We start from the raw sequence: 18,837 nt of genomic DNA on the forward strand, positions 1-18,837 counted from the left end.
TGCTTCTTATACACTTGCGTATATATTTTATATATATATATGTATATATATGTAAAATACACATACCTATACATATATACACAATACTTATGTATACACTTGCATATTTCTGTGTGTGTGTGTTGTTTTGTGTGTGTGTTGTTTTGTGTGTGTGTTGTTTTGTGTGTGTGTTGTTTTGTGTGTGTGTGTGTGTGTGTGTGTGTGTGTGTGTATGTATGTGTGTGTGTATATATATATATATATATATATATATATATATATATATATATATATATATATATATTTATAATATGTATATATAATATGCATCCATCCTCAGGTCCTTTTCCCATTTTGTGTGTGTGTGTTGATATATGCTTAACTGACAGTACGGTAACTCTGAGAACCTTTCTTATTATTTTTCCAACCTTCCATCTTCAGAAAATATCCATGGAATTCCATTCTGGCGCTTGGTGTCAATTTTGCAAGCTTGTAGGGATCTTCAGTACCGTAATCCAGAGCTCTTCTCTACAGTAGCAGACTATGTAGCCTCAACATTGTTTGTTTGGCAGAATAAGCAGGTAAGTTTGGCGTCCAGCTTGCATGTAAGAGATGCATTTTAGATGAGATTTAAATAACAGCAGTCTGCATGATGCACAGTATTTGTGACAAACCTGTGAGATATAACATAAGATTACCTTTTAGAACTAGAAGCTTAACAGATCAATTGTAATTGGTGTGAGATAAAACAAAGTAATAAATGGAATTATTTCATTTTTTTTTCAGATACTTTCTGACAGATGCACTTGTCTTTTTATTAAGTGAACCAATGATATACACTCATGACTTTCTGTTATGCTTCTGTGTGATAAATTCAGGTAGACACTTTTGTCATCTGTAAGGAAGTGCAAGAAAAAAATTTAAACCCAACACTTGAGTATGCAAGCAGGGAGAATTTTAAAGATGTTTAATTATTAGACATACTCAGATGCGTATTTATAAGTATCTTTTTTCATTAAAAAAACGCTAGACATTACAACCGAGATTCACTTTAATGAGCAAAAAAAAAAAATGCCATAAGACTGTGTGTAGTTATACCAATAGTTTAGTCATTTCAATGTACTGTAAATTTCCTTGCCAGGATCTAAAGAAACTTTCCTAAAAAGATGAAACTTCAGTGCCCCCCCACCAAAAACAGCACTTTGATTTGCCTACCTAAATCAGGAAAGGTAGCTAATTCCACAGTAGTGAGGAGAGGGAAGCAAATTATATTGTGCCCACTACAGCTAATATATTTTGAAGAAAATTTGCAATTTATACAGAACAGACAAATGTTAGCTCATATGATTCTGTAAATATACTTGGTCAGTGAGCCAGGACTGCGGTGTGAACCATTGATGTGGTATGAGTCATTAAAACTGTTGTCAGTAGCAGGTGCAGCATTGTTGGTGTCTCATTTGAAGAGGCCTTCATTCCATAGACTGCGTGTTAGTAAGGGTGTAGGTAGAGTGGAAACCGTTCCTAAAAGGATAACCTGAATTGTGCCAGGTCTGAGTGATAAACTCCAGTAAGTGGTAGAGTTCTCACAATTTATACCCTGGAGAGGACAGCATGTATGATTGAAACCCTCCCATCAAGATGTAAATAGGGATGTTGGCCAAAGACTAAAAGCTGTAAAGAGTAACATGAAAAGATGCTTTTGCTTGTGACAATAATTGGGGAATATGGTGAGAAGAACTGGAGTGAAATGAGGCTGGCATCAGAGAACTGTATAAAGAGTCACTAGGGAAACCAGCAATGAAGGTTTGTCTTGAAATTAGTAAAATATTTGGGCATAAAGAACGTGAGTGCCCTTCTATGCAGTCTTTTTTGTGATATACATATCTTTATGAAGAAAATATCGACCATTACTTAATAAAATAATTAGTCCAAAGTTACTGCCTGATGTGCTTACTAGGCATTATTTATTTTTTCATGAGTTTCTTAAATCTACTTATGTGAAGTTGTTCTGTCTCGCCGTTCATTCTTACTGATGGCTTTAGAGTCGATCCTCGGCTCCAACTTGGCCAACTGCAAAAACTTGAGGTCTTCAACCAGCTCGAGGCCAACTGCCTATCCCATGATGCACCGTGTGCTTCCCTCAGATCTCGTTTGCTGCTGCAACTAGATCGGACATTCACCAGCTCTGGCTAGTGAAAAATTATAAATGTTAAGTTGTCAATCTCGCCTTCATTCTTGCTTGATGGGTTCGGAGCCGATCCTCGGCTCCGACTTGGCACTTGCTAAGCTCGAGAATCATTTTACCAGCTCGAGGCAGCCCCATATCCCATGATGCAAGGAGGTAAGTACCCAGATCTCGTTTGCCGCTTCGCTGATGAGGTCCTCCTTTTACCAGCTCCTGGTAAGTGATTCATACACTAATACTTTTGCCCCTTTTTCAGTTTAAAGTTATATTTATAGTTAAAATTAGTAGTTTTAGTCCTTTCCTGACTAAATTTCCCTCTCTTCTAAAACTTTTTAGTCAGGCCTTTTCCCATCCCATCCCCCCCCCTTGTTAGGGTGTGTGTGTGTGTTTGTGAGACAATATTTTATTTTTTCCCTTTTGGGATTGTAAAATTCTTGGACAGGTGTTGTGTGTGTGTGTTACAACATGTCTAAGGAAAGGGTCTCAGGCTTTAAGAAGTGTGAATCGTGCTGTCAGAAAATGTCTCTGACAGACGGTCACACTTCTTGCCTATACTGCCTGGGACCTCTCCACCTGCAGGACTCCTGTGCAATTTGTCATTCTTTTAGCCAGCGAGTCCTGCAGGAAAGGAGAAATAAGCTCATTTTGAGGGGCCTTCTTAAGCCGGAGGGCTCTCCGGCTAAGTCGGCTCCATCTAAGACTTCTAAGTCTTCCATGGCCCAGGCTTCTGTGTCCAAGCCTGCGGCCTCGGCTCCGACTCTTTCAGAGTCGAGATCGGCTCCGGCTGGAGCCGATTCTGGTTTACACAAACCTTCGGCACCGATGGCTATCGGTGCCGATTCTGGTTCGACCACTTCGGTGTCGGCTCCGATCGGTTCCGATCACCATGTGGCTCAGGCTTCGGTGTCGGCGCAGATCGGTTCCGACACACTTACCTTTAAGTCTGTATCGGCTCCGGCTGGAGCCGATGCATCGAAACTATCTGTCGGTGCCGAGAAGTTGTCGGCTCCGACAGCTTCTATAGTTTCATCGGCTCCGATGGTTCCTTCGAGGAAGAGGTCTAGGTCCCCTTCCTTGGAGCCGATACTCTCGGCTCCGGCTTCTCCTCTCCTCTCGGAACGGAGCCATCGGAGCCGATCTTCAAGGTCATCCAGGCTTTCTGACCATGATTTAGAGAGAGTGGTCAGTAGATTATTAAAATCACAGGCACTGGCCCAAATGCTACATAGTCCGTCTCAACAGACGACTATTAGTCCACACCCCATTGCAGTTCCTCCTTCGACTCTACCCCAGAGTTTGGAGTTGGAGTCTTCGGGAATAGTTTCTGCTACGGCTGAGGGACAGATACCCCCTTCTGCTCCTTCAGCCTCTACTCTTATCTCCTATTTGAGACCTTCCTTAGAGGGATTCGGTGGTCGGGCTTCCCTGGTCTCCTCCGAGAGGGTGAGTGGCATCGGACCCTTGTCCGACCCCACTCTTCCCCTTGGGGCCTCAGCCTTGGTGAGCTCGGCTCCGACATCTGCCTCGGAGCCTTCCCTTTCAGTGGGTCCTGGAGTTCCTGGCTCTTCGGAACGGGTTCTCTCGGACCTCCCTGGGAGGGGAGCCTTCGAGGTGATGAAGAGTGTGCTGGCCACTGGACTCAGCCAGCAGTCTGTTCCCTTAGCTCCTCCCTCTATGGTGCCTGTCGACATCTCTGCCACTTCTCTTGCTCCCGGACCCAGAGATCCTCCGCCTCAGGTTTCCCCACTGGGACGAACCCCCTCTTCCGAGGATTCTCCTGATTTTTCAGGAGATCCTCCACGGAAGAGGACCTGTAAGAGGAAACACGTAGACTCCCCCGAGTCTATCACTTCAGATACTGACTTAGATGAGTCAGAGGGATCCCCAAGATCCCCCTCTGAGGATGTCTCCTTCTCAGACATCCTAGAACTCCTTAGACAGAGGGGAAACTGGCCCACCAATAATCCCTCTGAGGATGAGTCAGTATACCTGGAGGCGTTTGGATCTCGGCCCTCCACCTCCTGGGTGTCTCCGCCTTTCGACCCCCTTATGCAGGTTATTGCTCGAAAGGCGTGGGCTGCTCCTGACAGTCCCTAGGAGGCCTTCTAAATTTATTACTGCCCCGTCGGACAAGCAATTCCTCACAAAAGGTGTCCCCGCTGATGCCATGGTGGTGGCGGCTGCCACTAAGAAGGAACTTGCAGATCCTTCCGTACCTGTCCATCCTCCTAATAAGGACTCTAGGACCATGGATAGATATGGTAAGCGGATGTTCTCTTCAGCGACCTTTGCTATGCGTTCGCTGAACTACCTATGTCACTTCACCAGACTCCAGAGGGATATCCTTAAGGAGCTAGGTGAAGTAGTACAGGATCCTACAGCTGCAGGGGCTCAAGAAAAAATTGCTTCGCAGCTAGGAACCCTTAGTTCTATTGCTAACTCCTCCATGCGACTGATATCATATGCTGCTGATGGAGCGAGTAGGGCCGCAGGTACAGGTGTGGCTCTTAGACGCCAAGCCTGGATGCGGCTCCGTAATTTTGCAGATCCCTTTAAGGCGTCCTTCACAAACTCTCCCTTTGATGGGTCAGCTTTGTTTGGCCCTCAAGTGAAGGAAACGTTGACCAGGTGTGAGCAGGACGGCAAAACTCTTTCTGCCGTAGGAGTCCGTTTTTCCACCCCTTCTAGACCTTGCCCCAAAGGGCAGAAGGGTGGCAAGATGTGGTTCCCCAAATCCCAAGGAGTCACGCCGGATTCACGTGGTCAGTTTACCCCTAGAGGCAGAGGGGGTAACAACAACAGACGCCGCTCTAGAGGCAGAGGGGGTCCACAAAACCAGGGAAGCAGAGAGCCTCTCTCTGACAAGCCCTTTCAGCATCCCTGAGATGTTGCCCGGCTGTCCGTCCTTGGAGGCAGTCGGGGGAAGACTATCGCTGTACCCAGAAGCCTGGCGTTCCCTCACTCAAGACAGATGGGTACAGTCGATCATATCCGAGGGTTACAAAATTCCTTTCGAGGAAAGTCCTTTCTATCACTCAAATTCCCTTCCAGATGTACCACCCGGTCTAAGGGAAATTGCAGAGTTAGAAGTCTTAAAACTACTGCAAAAAAGAGCCATTCAGCCAGTTACAACAGATCATTCAGAGCCCGGAATCTACTCAAGGTTCTTTTTGGTCCCCAAAAAGACGGGAGACTGGAGACCAATATTGGATCTCAGCAGACTCAACAAGTCTGTGAGGAAGACAAGATTCCGAATGGTCACTCTTCAGTCAATTCTGCCCTTCTTACAGAAGGACAACTGGATGTGCTCAATAGATCTTCAGGATGCGTACTATCACATAAAAATTCACAGACGCTCCAGGAGATTTCTCCGCTTTCGGCTGGGGTCCAGTCATTTCCAGTTCAGAGCCCTGCCCTTTGGTCTCACTACAGCCCCCAGAGTGTTCACCAAATGTATGGCAGTGGTCACGGCTCACCTGAGACGTCAAGGATTCCAGGTGTTTCCGTATCTCGACGACTGGCTCCTTTCAGCCACCACCAGGCATCAGCTTGTTCAAGCCAGGGATTATACAATAAATCTTTGTTCTCAATTGGGCATCTCGATCAACTCCGAAAAATCATCCTTATTGCCCTGCCAGTCTATTACTTTCATAGGCAAACTTAAACACTGTTCGGATGTCAGCTACCCTTACAGATCAAAGAATTTCAGACATTCAAAGTCACGTCAGGATCATTCTAGCCAACAAGAAGGTACAGGCCAGAATGGTTCTAAAGGTGTTAGGCCTCATGGCTGCGGCCATTACTCTTCTTCCCTGGCTCGCTTCTACATGCGCCTTCTTCAATGGATGTTGTTCACTCAGTGGTCTTACCAACAACTTCCAATGCGTCACCAAATTCTGGTGAGACAGATTTGCAAGAATCATCTTGCTTGGTGGATCACTTCTCCCCAGATTCACCAAGGCAGACACTTTGTACCCCCATCCCCCGTAGCCACTGTCACCACGGATGCCTCCCTGATCGGGTGGGGGTCATTATCAGGGCAGGATGGTTCATGGGCGTGGCAACCTTCGAATACCACCTGCACATAAATGTCCTAGAGATGAGAGCAGTGCTTTTAACGTTGCAAGCCCTCAACGACTTTCTTCCCGTAGGGACAATTGCAGTCCACACAGACAACATGTCTTTAGTTTGGTATATCAACAAACAGGGCGGAACCAAGTCCTACCCCTTGTGTCGAGAAGTGCTCAGACTTTGGCAATGGGCGATCTCCTCTCATCGGTTTCTGGTAGCAACGCACATCCCTGGGAAAACCAACATTTTAGCGGACAGATTGAGCAGAGCTATTCTCATGCCTCACGAGTGGTCTCTCAAGCAATCTATAGTGGAAGAGATTTTTCTGGAATGGGGTTGCCCATGTTGCGATCTTTTTGCTACTCCCCAAAACAGCAAATTCCCAGACTTCTTTTCTCTTCCCACTGCCAGGCCATCCCCCCCAGAGACGCTCTGACCCAGGATTGGCCCCAGGGACTTCTTTATGCCTTTCCTCCTTTTCCTCTGATCCCTCAAGTTATCCAGAAAGCAACTGTTTTGAGAGCCAAATTGATTCTCATTGCTCCTTATTGGCCTCGACAAATTTGGTTTCCGTTCCTCCATCGTCACCTTTTGGTGCAGCCGTGGCATCTGGACCCAGTGCCAGATCTTCTGATTCACCAATCCGGTCAGCTGCACCGGTCTATCCCTTTTCTCAACCTCACAGCATGGTTGCTCCACTTCCTTCCTTAGCCAGGCTTCCTATGATCTCTAACCCTGTTAGAGACATCCTAGTAGCTTCCTTAAAATCCTCGACCAGGAGGATTTATACAAGCAAATGGAAACGTTTCTCTTATTGGGCTAAAGCCAAGAATATTGATCCCTTCACTGCTCCAGTTCAAGCAGTTTTGGATTTCTTAGCGGAGATTTTTCATGCGGGCTCCTCTTCTTCCACAGTTAGAGTTCAGTTGGCTGCTATCTCGAACTTTCATGTCGGGTTCGCAGATCACAACATTATGTCCCACAGGCTTTGTAGAACCTTCTTGAAAGGAATTTTCCTTCTGAAGCCTCCAGTCAGGAGTCCTCCTCCTCAATGGGACCTAAACTTAGTGCTGACATCCTTGATTCTTCCCCCCTTCGAGCCAGCTGTTTCTTGTTCCCTGAAATTTCTTTCATGGAAAACTTTATTCCTGGTAGCTATTACATCGGCTAGGAGGGTGTCCGAACTTCATGCTTTATCTGTTCGCCCCCCCTATTTGGTCTTCCACAAAGACAGAGTATCATTGAGAACTAACCCGACCTTTTTGCCTAAGGTCGCCTCAAAGACTAATTTGAATCAAGCCATTGATCTCCCTGTATTTTTTCCAAACTATTCAAACAGATCGGAACAAAAACTACATTATCTTGATGTCCACCGCCAACTCAGATATTATTTGGACAGGACAAAACAATTCAGGAAATCCGATCAACTCTTTGTTTCCTATGCTGATAACAAGAAAGGCCTTCCTGTCTCAAAAGTGACATTGTCTAGATGGCTTTCTTCTGTCATCTCTGAAATTTATCGGCTCAGGGGAAAACAGCTGTGCTCAAAACCTAAAGCACATTCAACCAGAAGCTTAGCTACTTCTACAGCCTTTCAAGCTAGACTTCCTTTAGACACTATTTGTGCAGCGGCCACTTGGGCCACTCCTCATACTTTTGTTTCCCATTACAAATTGGATTTGGCCTCCAGGGACAGAGCCAGTTTTGGCTCTACAGTCCTCAAGAGTCTGTTCCATTGAGCCACCCAGGATAGAGGTGCTAGGGACGCGGTCCCATCAAGCAAGAATGAAGGCGAGATTGACAACTTAACATTGAGAAGTTATGTACCTATCATAACGTTCCATGTTAGTTGTCTTCTCTCGCCTTCTTTCTTGCGACCCTCCCTCCTTCCCCCAGGCCTGGACAGACCTTTCTCTACAAAGAATGATAGTTCTGAAGACCATACAGAGCTGGTCCTTCTACCATCCTGCAGGTTTTTCTCTTCTTTCTTCCTTTGGGAAGTTTTTATGCTAGGTGCTATTGCCCTTTTGTCATCAAACGAGATCTGGGTACTTACCTCCTTGCATCATGGGATAAGGGGCTGCCTCGAGCTGGTAAAAGTGACTCTCGAGCTTAGCAAGTGCCGAGTCGGAGCCGAGGATCGGCTCCGAACCCATCAAGCAAGAAAGAAGGCGAGAGAAGACAACTAACATGGAACGTTATGATAGGTACATAACTTCTCATTCTTATTCGTTTGTTGGAAAGTTTCATCAGTAGATAAGTGTATACGTTTTCTTTCTACAGTAGTTTAGGCATTTTCTTAATGTGCTATTGCCACTTTTTTGTAGTTTATAGTCGTGGCCGTATTTTTGGGCCTTAGTAATCTCCCTAACCCCTAGAGTAGTTTTTCTTGTAAGGTAGTAGTAGTTGATATAAAGCTTAGGTGTGTGTGTGTGATTTTGGAGCCAGTTTAATTTAGAGGGCTAGTACTTTGTGCTTTATAATATTGTGGCCATTTTTGTTGTTTAGGCCTTGTTGTATTGCCTTTCTGATGAGCAAATCTAACACTAGCAATGAACTACTTTAGTTAATATAAATAGATGTTAGTTTGCTGTTTGTGTATTGAAAACAGCCCATTTATATTAGAGGGCTAGCAGGGGTTACTAGTGTTTGACAAGCCTGCATATTTTCTATAGCCTTCCTTTCTTTCATAGCTGTTGCTGTTAGTTGCTTAATATGTCTCCACAAAAGAAAGAAAAATCCAAGTCTGGAAATGTCCATTACTGATTGCGTATACTGTCTAGGTGAGGTACACATACACAAAGACTGTTATATGCCACTCTCTTAGTTCCAGGGTGTTGCATAAATGTAAGAGAAAACTAATGGTTAGAGGTCTATTGAAATACTTTTTTCAGGAGTCACTGGATAAGGGCAACCGTGACAGACCTTCAGAAACTTCTTTGGGTTCGTCTGAACCGAGAAAAAGTCTGTCGACCAGTAAATCAAGGCTGGAAAAGTCTTCAGCATCGGCTCCAGTCTCATCGGAGCCGACTGTTGCTACGCTTAGGAGCCGGTCCCCAGTATTGGAGCCGGTGTCTCCTACCTTGAAGTCCCCAATATTGCAGTCGGTAGCTTAATCTGTTCATTCTTCTTGGTCCTCAAGCAGACTTTCAGATATGGACGTGGATCTTGTGGTGCAGAGGTTTCTGCAGACACCGGCACTTACCAAACTTTTATCGGGGATGATCCCTGGGACTTTGGAACCGACAAAATCTTCCCCACCGCCTTCTGTTCCTCCTCCGATCTGTTTCGAAGTTTCAGAGTCTGAGTGCTCGGAGCTGATGATTGTGGAGCCTTTGGGTCTGACATCTACTTCAGGCTGGTCAGTCCCAACTACCCTGAAATCTTCGGTGCCAACCGAAGGGTCTAGGGGCTGCCGCTCGCAGGTTGGGTCTGGGGAGGATAGTCAGACGAATTCTTCAGTTCTGACTTTGCCTCTCGGGCCCTCAGCTCAGGTGAGCTCGGCTCCAACCTCTGGCTCAGAGCCCTCTGTTCTGATGTCGAGAATCTTCCTTATCTTCAGATCCAGGGGTTTCTTCGCGTCGGGACCGAGGTGCCTTCGATGCTATGAGAAGGGTGCTGTCCACGCCAAAAACCACACCATCAGAACCTAACACCTCCTTCCCCCAAAGCACCAGTGTCTACCTCTACATCACACGTCCCTCTAAAGCATAGAGACCTTGAGCCACAGAAAGCCCCACTGGGCAAGCCCTGCTCTTCCAAGACCTCTCCAGAAGCTCCCACTGAAGAGGTTCCCAGAAAGAGACTTTGCAAGAGGAAGCATCTGGACTCCCCACAGGAATCGGTCACTTCTGACACTGACTTAGATGAGTCAGAAGGGTCCCCACGGTCCCCCTTGGAGGATATCTCCTTCGCAGATGTCCTAGAAATTCTTAAGCAGAGGAGTAGCTGGAAGTCCACTAACCCTACTGATGATGAGTCAGTCCTCCTGAACGCTTTTGGGTCTCAGCCCTCCACCACTTGGATGTCTCCACCCTTTGATGAGCTGATTGAGCTAATCTCTCGAAGGGCATGGGAGTCCCCAGATACCATGGAGCCTGTCCCTAGGAGGCCTAATAAATTTATAACTTCGCCCCAGGACAAGACCTTCCTGACCAAAGGAGTACCCATTGATGCTATGGTGGTGGTGGTGGCAGCCACCAAGAAGGAATTGTCAGAAACTTCTGTGTCTGTCCATCCTCCTAATAAGGATTCTAGGATCATGGACAGATATGATAAGTGCATGTTTAGTTCAGTGACTTGATGCCCGATCACTAAACTATCTTAACACACTTTACAAGGTTGCAAAGGGATCTCCAGAAAGAACTAGGAGGTACTCTACAGGGTTCAGTAGCTACGGGGGTCTCAGAGTAAGTAACTTCTGTTTTAAACATAGTGACTCTCCACTTAAAACGTAACTTTTTAGACAGGTAAAACTTAAGTTACCTACTTTCACTATTAATTCGTCTAGTGCACACTGCAGTGTTTAGGATAAACCATTTTTTTTATCTTAGCTTTAAGCATCTATTGCAAGACTACCAGTTATTGGAGAGCCCACATTCTGCCTCTTAGTAGTCATCCTGGGATTAGTGCTTCTGTTTTCTCCTGGTGAGAGAAGTGCAGTTACATTATTTCCCGGAGACTGCTGATCACCAGAAAGCTTAATAACTGCTTTATAGGTGACGGCTTGGAATCTGTGCTTATAGTCTGATACTGGTGAGAGTAGGAGCAGAGTGCATTGATTACTGAGTCTTTCTGGTTGGAGTCCCTGTGACTAGCACTTGCTCTAAAACCCACTGGAAAGCACTAGGAAGCCTTAAACTGATACAAGCACTCAACTCTCCTTGTTAATAAGGAGAAATTAATCGTAGGCACTAAACAGACTATAATTGCAAAGTACCTTGCCAAGGTAAGGGAAAACAGCTCTTGTACTTCACAAAAAAAAAGCACCTAACCAGGCATGTCCAAGGGTCAGCTTCCGGCCACCTGGTGAATCTGGACATATTGAGGCAATGCAGCAATTGCATCATGTACACAGACAACCCTCTCCTCCTACCACTCAACACCACTACAACCTGCGAGAGATGCACTTACATAGCCAAACTGGAAGCAAAGCTCTCTCTAGCCAAGATTGTGCGAGACAATCAAGAGGAGAAGGCTAACACCCGCACTACACCTCAAGCAACACATAGCCCTTCAAAACCCTCACCACCAACACCCACTCATAGCAACACTAAACCTACATATGCGGAGGCCCTTAACATTAATCTGCCCAAGCAACAAGGACCTCTGAAGCTGAAACGCAAACAAACACCAATCACAACCAAAATATCACATAGCTCACAACACCAGTGTGCCACCAAGCAACCGCCCCTAAGGCAAGACAACGTACCCAACACTTTAGTCATAGGTGACTCTATAGTCAGGCACACTGATGTCACACTCACCAGGTTGAACAAGGAGAAAATACAGTTAGCTGCCTGTTGGGTGCCAGGATCCGCCACATAACTCATGCACTCAAGTCGCTCCACAACAAGTACAAATATGACTTGTCATTGTCCATGTTGGAGTGAATGACTTGAGACGTGCCTCCCTGGACTACATGAAAAGAGACATGGAAGAGCTCTCGGATCATGTGGCCTTGGCAGGCATGACCCTAGCTCTGACTAGCATCTTGCCTTCGCCCAGAATGATACCACAGTATAAGGACAAAATGATTGACTTCAACAATTGGCTAAGCTTCTCGTGTCATTCAAAGGCGATCAAGTATCTGTCTACCTGGGATGACATGATCAACAAACCACGATGCTTTGCCAGAGATGGTCTGCACCTGTCACCCCTGGGATTCATTTTACTGGTTAAGGCTCTTGCCACCCCTATAGTGGCTTTTATTAGGCAAGGCTCAAAGGACAAAACTACCACCGTAACAGGTACAAGTATGGAAAATCTGAAGGTAATGCTACTCAATGCTAGTCTAGACCTCAAAATGTACTCTCTCGACGCACTCCTAAAAATGGAGAACATCGATCTCTGTGCAGTAACTGAGACCTGGTTCAAGGCTCCAGGGAGCACCCCTGCAATACCAGGCTACAATTCATACCACACTTTTCAGCCACCAAACCAGGACCAAAACACTAAAGTTGGAGGACTGTACATATTCACCAAGGATATTCACACCTCCAGGCTAGTTGCCCAACACAGTGCATCTGAAATTCTCCAGGTGCATCTAACACTAGGTAAGACTGCAATCCAAATTGTAACTTGCTACAGATTCCCCCACCATGCCCCAAGATTCTCACTACACCTTTCTAAACATACTTGAAAATATTAAGATACAACCAAACAACCTAATACTGGGTGATTTCAACTACCCTGCCATTAACTGGGAAAACTACTCGTGTACCAACACCTTTGCCCAATGGTTCTTGGAATTTATAAATTCCAATGCCCTGGATCAACTAATCTATAGTCCCACCAGAAGCTCCAATATCTTGGACTTGGTCATTACCAACATGGGAAATCGATGCTCCACTCCAGTGGTTACCCCCTTGTTGGTTAGGTCTGACCATAAGCTAATCACCTTTGACATCCACATCCCACCCCCATCCCCAAGTAGGGAAACATCTGTAAAAAACTTCTCCAAGGCCAACTTCATGCTACTCAAATCAAAAGTAACAAACTTCATGACATCCATGCAGACAGGAGCTGAAAGTTCGACTGCCGAATCCTACACTAAAGCACTGTACGAGCACATCCACTTGTGCATAAATCGTGTCATAAATAGAACCAAGATGCTCTCCTCCAAAAAAAGGAAGCCAATCTGGTGGCCCCCTGTCATAAACAAACTATACAACAGAAGGAAGAAACTGTTGCAGAAAAGAGGAAAATCCCAGGATGCAAAAAACTCCCTTACCAGCCTCAATAAGAAGTTGAGATCCCTCAAAATCCTCCAAAGCTAGTTACGAAAATAAAATTGCCAAAGATTCCAAAGGCAACCACAAGGCATTCTATAGCTATGTCAGGAATCTAAATGGCAATGCTCAGATCTGCTCTGAGCTACAACAGAATGGCATTAAATATACTGATCCCAAGGGCATTGCTAGATTGATTCAGTGCCAACTTCACCCCCTAATGGGCCCATCTCAATGCTGAAAGATTGCCAAATTCTGGTAATCACAGCCACACAGGTAAAAACCACACTCTCCATAACTAAGAATACAGCATCCATGGGACCAGACGACATTGCAGGCTGTGTACTACATGAAATACAAAATGAACTGGCACCTCACCTAAGTGTCATGTTTAATCATAGCCTCACCTCAGGATTCGTGCCCATTGAGTGGTGCACAACTACAGTTATCCCACTCCACAAGGGGGGATCCACCTTGGATCCTGGGAGCTACCATCCCATCAGTCTGACGAGCCTGATCTGCAAGGCCATGAAACGTATTATCGTGGAACTTACAAAGACATTGGCAACCTTCAAACACTGGACCCCACTCAGTTTGGGTTTGTGAAGGGCCGATAATTTCTCCTGAACCTGACTGACTTCTTCGAATCAGTCTCCAGAGCCGTGGACAAAGGTAAGACGGTCCACACAGCCTATCTGGACCTTGCCAAGGCCTTCAACACCATCCCCTACTCTGGAATCATAGATAAATTTACTAAGCTGGGCATAAATCCCTACGTCACTTGGGTTGCCAACTGGCTTACTGACAAGAACCCACACTGTAAAAGTAGAGTCTTCCAAATCCAGCTCCAGACAAGTGGAATACCTCAGGGTTCAATCCTGGGACTGCTCTTGTTTGGCATCTACTTCACTGAAGTACAGGCCACAACACTAAGGGACTCTGGCTAACAAAGTTCGCAGATGACTGGGAGGCATTATTGTATCCCAAAATGATGTGGATATTCTACAAAAGGGCTGTACAAAAACAGATGCTTGATGCCAGAGCCATGCACTCAAGCTCAATGCCAAGAAGTGTATAGTTATCCCGTTTGCTAAAAAACATATACACATGAATTACCACATGGTGGCAGTACACTAAACACCGAAAGTGTGATAAGAGACTTAGGAACACAGGTGGACAGTGGTCTAACCTTCGATAACCACATCGCCACAACATTCAGGAAATCCTTCTGTGTGGCACACCTCATCACTAAGGGCTTTTCATTCAGAAAAAAGAGGTCATTGTCCCACTGTATTCATCCCTCATTAGACCCATCATAGAGTACAACACCCTGTTTGGTATGTACCTCACAAGACATCTGCAACAACTGGAAAGGCCGCAGAAACAACTGAGCAAAAGAATCACAAGCCTAAAGCAGATGCCCTATGCTAACCGACTAAAAACACTCCAGCTATACTCTTTTGCATATAGTCTACTCAGAGGCGATCTCTGCTTAACATACAAGGCCATGTCAAACCGAGCTGTTGGACATGCTACACTTAAAGAAATCCCAATCCATCAGAGCCACATGCTCCAGGGACCTAGACCTTGCCATCACAATGAACAAAACATGCTGGAAGGATAGGTTCCTGACCCAGAGACTCCCCATACTCTGGAATAGACTGTCCATACATGTCAAGCAGAGCGCCTCCTTGGCCCTCTTCAGAAGGAACCTTGACAACTGGATGGGAGATAGGAAATTTACCCCAGGGATCACGTCAGTCGCCCTGCTAAACAGGGGTTCAGGGAAGTAAATATGGTGGGAAGAAATGGGCAGGGAATTGTTATGGCTAGGCTTGTATAGGCCATAGAGCTGATGGCCTAGTACCAACCTATGAACCAGCTCTATACTCTTAATTCTCTTGTAAACTCTTCCATGCATCTAGTCACGTATGCAGCTGATGGAATGAGTAGGGCAGCGGGTACAGGAATTGCTCTTAGGAGACTTTCCTGGATGCGCTTTTGTTCCTTTGCTGAGCCCTTTAAGTCATCCTTTATTAACACCCCCTTTTGATGGCTCGTCCCTTTTTGGACCCAAAGTGAAGGAAATGCTTACCAGGAGTGAGCAGGATGGAAAGACTCCATCTGCCATCAGAGTCCGACCTTACTCCAAAGGTCAGAAGAGAGGGAAGATGTGGTTCCATAAAACTCAAGGAGCTTTCCAGGACACTCGTGGTGAAACCCCCTCTAGAGTCAGAGGAGGGGGTAACAATGTAAGATGCCACCCATGCGGCAGAGGGGGTCCTTAGAATAAGGAGACAGAGACCAGTTCTTTGGGAACCCCTATCAGCGCTCCAGAGAGGAGGCCCGCCTGTCCATTTCTGGAGGCAGTCTGGGGACACTTCTCTTTGTATCAAGACACCTGGCTAAAAATAACAAAAGACAGCTGTATACAAAGCATCATATCCAGAGGATACTCAATTCCCTTTGCCACTCCCCACCTCTTATAAAAGAAATCTCGGACGTTCCACCCAGTCACAGGGAACAAGCAGGCACAGAGTGCTGGAAAAGTCATCCAACGAGTCCCAGAAGACCAAAGAGGATCCGGAATTACTCAAGGTTTTTTTTAATTCCACAGAAAACAGGAGACTGGAGGCCCATTTTGGATCTCAGCAGATTAAACAAGTCAGTAAGAAAGACAAAATTCAGCATGGTCACGCTACAGTCAATACTTCCTTTTTTAGGGAAAGACAATTGGATGTGCTCGATAGATCTCCAGGATGCATACTACCACATAAAAATGGACAAGCCATCCAGAGATCATCTGCGCTTCTGGCTGGGAGCCGGTCATCATCAATTTCACGCTCTGTCCTTTGGTCTCAATTCAGCTCCCAGAGTGTTCACCAAATGCATGGCAGTAGTCATGGCTCATCTGAGGCATTTGGGATTCCAGGTGTTTCCATATCTAGACGACTGGCTCCTCACTGCCACCACTAGGCATCAACTCATACAAGCAAGGGACACAACTTTGAACCTCTGCAGTCAGTTGGGGATTACTTAAAATTCAGAAAAATCTGCCTTGTCGCCATCGCAACATACCATTTTTATAGGATTAGAGCTAAATACCATTACCATGACCTTAAACCTTTCACCAGAAAGAGTTTGAGTCCTACGAAAACAGGTCCTGGACCTACTCCCGCGAGAAAAAGCCAATGTTTCAGTGATCATTGTGATTCCTTTAGGTCGGATGCATATGCCTGTACTGCAATGGCTCCTATTCACGCAATGATCATTTAAGAACTCCCAATGTCACACAAAATCCTGATAACGAATTCCTGTAAGAAGGAACTTCAGTGGTGGCTGACATCTCACCAAGTTAACTCTAGGTCGCCCATTTGATGTTCATCGTGCATACAGCTGCAGTCATCACAGATGGGTTCTCCTGCTGTCAGGCGGGTCCTCGGTCGGCCGAATTCCAAAGTCTTGGTCCGGCGTCGGTTGTTGCCGCTTTCTTTCCTGACGTCAGTGCGACAGGGGTATATAAGACACAGCCGACGCCATTTTCTCCAGTCTTTTTTGCCGCGCGGTGCCCGAAGCAGAAGCAGTTCACAAGTGCTGGTCGGCCAGCTCCTGAAATTACAAAAATTTGGAAACCGAAGTCTTCTTTAAAGCTAAGTACCCCGTTGGGGAAACTTTTCTTGCCTCAGACCGATGTCAGACAAAGTTAACAATTGTATTTCTTGTGGGAAGCAAATACCGCATAAGGATTTCCATTCCCTCTGTATACCTTGCTTAGGCCCAGACCACGACGTCTCGGGCTGTCGCTTTTGTGCTACTTTCAATAAACGCACTATTAAGCAGCGGGCGGAGTTCGCCCAGCACTTTTTTGGTAAAACTTTTAATTATAAAATGTCGTTGGAGACTCCGACTACTGTTTTGACCAAAAAACACAGAGACAAAGACCGACATTCGAGGTCCGCTCTCTCCACCGACACCATGCCAAAACCGGCTGCACATGGTCCGGTTCTCAGTGAGGCGCCTACGCAGCCCCTGACTACCGACGACGCTTCTCTGGCGGTGTCTTATGTAACCGAGACCGCATGTTCCTCAGCCCATACCCCGACTACAGCTACCGAAGCCGCTGTGAGTGTTGAGCTTCTTAATGTGGACAGGTCCACTTCCACCCATGGTGTCTTCAGACCTTCTTCTTCCTTTTCCATAAAGGCCTTTACTAAGTCTAAATCAGCCATGCATCCCAAGAGGCCTGTTGCACAGGGCCCATCCCCAGGCCTAAAATACAGATGCTCAAAATGGCTGAGGATTTAATTACTCTTATCAGGGGTTCCCAGCCCCCTCCGGACAAGAGACCCAGAGTGGAGGAAGATTCTCCCTCTTCTGACCAGGGCTCCATTATTTCAGAGCATTCTGATGTGGAGGAGCATTCGTACTCCCCTTTTGAAGATTCTGATGCAGAACAGTCTATTCCTTCTGTATCCCCCCCAGAGGATTTTTCATTCGGGGAAACCTTGCATACCTTGAGGGAACACTTCCATTGGGAGGGCCAAGATTTCTCAGATTCCAAGAAAAGGCTTAGGGAATTTCTTTTGCTACCTCAGCACAGACCTCTGGCGATACCTCCTGTCTTGGACATACTTGATGATGTCTACTCGGAGTCTTGTCTTAACCCGGATTCCCTGCCTCCCGCCCCAGTCAAGCCTGATAGGTACTACAGAGTTCCTAACTCACACCAATTCCTTTACAAAAGTCACAATGCAGACCCTGAAACCATTTCTCAAGGCCCCAAGGGAATGAAGGCCTCTACAGCTAAGAATCCATTACCTTCCGAGAGAGAGTCTAGATCCTTAGAAAGGTGGGGGAAAAAGGTATATACCTCAGCCACCCTAGCCATGAGGGCCTTAAATTGTCAGTTCCATATGCTTAAATATCAGCAGTTTCTGTTATCACAATTAAAGAATAAAATGTCACAACCGGAACAACCAGATTTAAAGGAGTTGCAGGATATGATGCACAGTGCAGAACAAGTGGGTAAACGCACCTTACAATGTGGCTATGATGTTCTAGAAGCCTCAAGTAGAGCTGCTGTTACAGGATCAGTCATTCGTAGACATGCCTGGCTTAGGGAACAAACCTTGCCTGACCATGTTAAAGCTAAACTATTTGATGCTCCTTTACAAAAGGATGTATTATTTGGTACTAATGCTGAGGAGATTCTACGAAAAATGGAAGAAAAAGCTAAATCAATGCAAACAGTCAAGGCTTTTCTACAGGTTCAACCACCACGTTTTAACAGAAATTGGCCTTCAAAAAACTGGTCCTTTCCAGCCACAGACAAGCCCCAAAGAGGTAGATACAGGCGCACAAGGGGCAGAAGACAATCTCAAGGATCATATAGAGGCAGACAATGGCAATCTCCAGCACCAAGAGGTGGTGAAGACAGTGCACAACAATACAGGAAGCAAACCCAATGACTTTCCCCTTTGCGTGCCAAGCAAGGCTCAGGTGGCAGCACCCTTGGGAGGAAAGCTGGCAGTATTTTCAAAAAATTGGCATATTGTCACAAAAGACAAATGGATCCTGGACATTATAAACAGAGGCTACAGATTTCATTTTCACACTCTTCCAAAAATGAGAGGCATGCCAAACCTGCCACAC

The 18,837-nt window shown here is 45.9% G+C and overlaps 1 protein-coding gene across 1 annotated transcript in view; it reads left to right on the top strand.

The window, feature by feature from the left end:
• Nucleotides 1-420: 420 nt before the first annotated feature.
• The window catches only part of LOC122792928 (FAST kinase domain-containing protein 2, mitochondrial-like), a gene marked incomplete at its 5' end in the record, with an annotated part of 340,938 nt that continues 322,521 nt past the window's right edge, over nucleotides 421-18,837 (top strand). The window contains 1 exon segment of the mRNA XM_044060500.1: nucleotides 421-560. Within this exon segment, the coding sequence (XP_043916435.1) occupies nucleotides 421-560 (140 nt within the window).

The sequence above is a fragment of the Protopterus annectens genome, chromosome 2.part0 (assembly GCF_019279795.1).
Source record: "Protopterus annectens isolate FY-2018-M chromosome 2.part0, PAN1.0, whole genome shotgun sequence".
Classification (NCBI taxonomy): Eukaryota; Metazoa; Chordata; order Ceratodontiformes; family Protopteridae; genus Protopterus; species Protopterus annectens.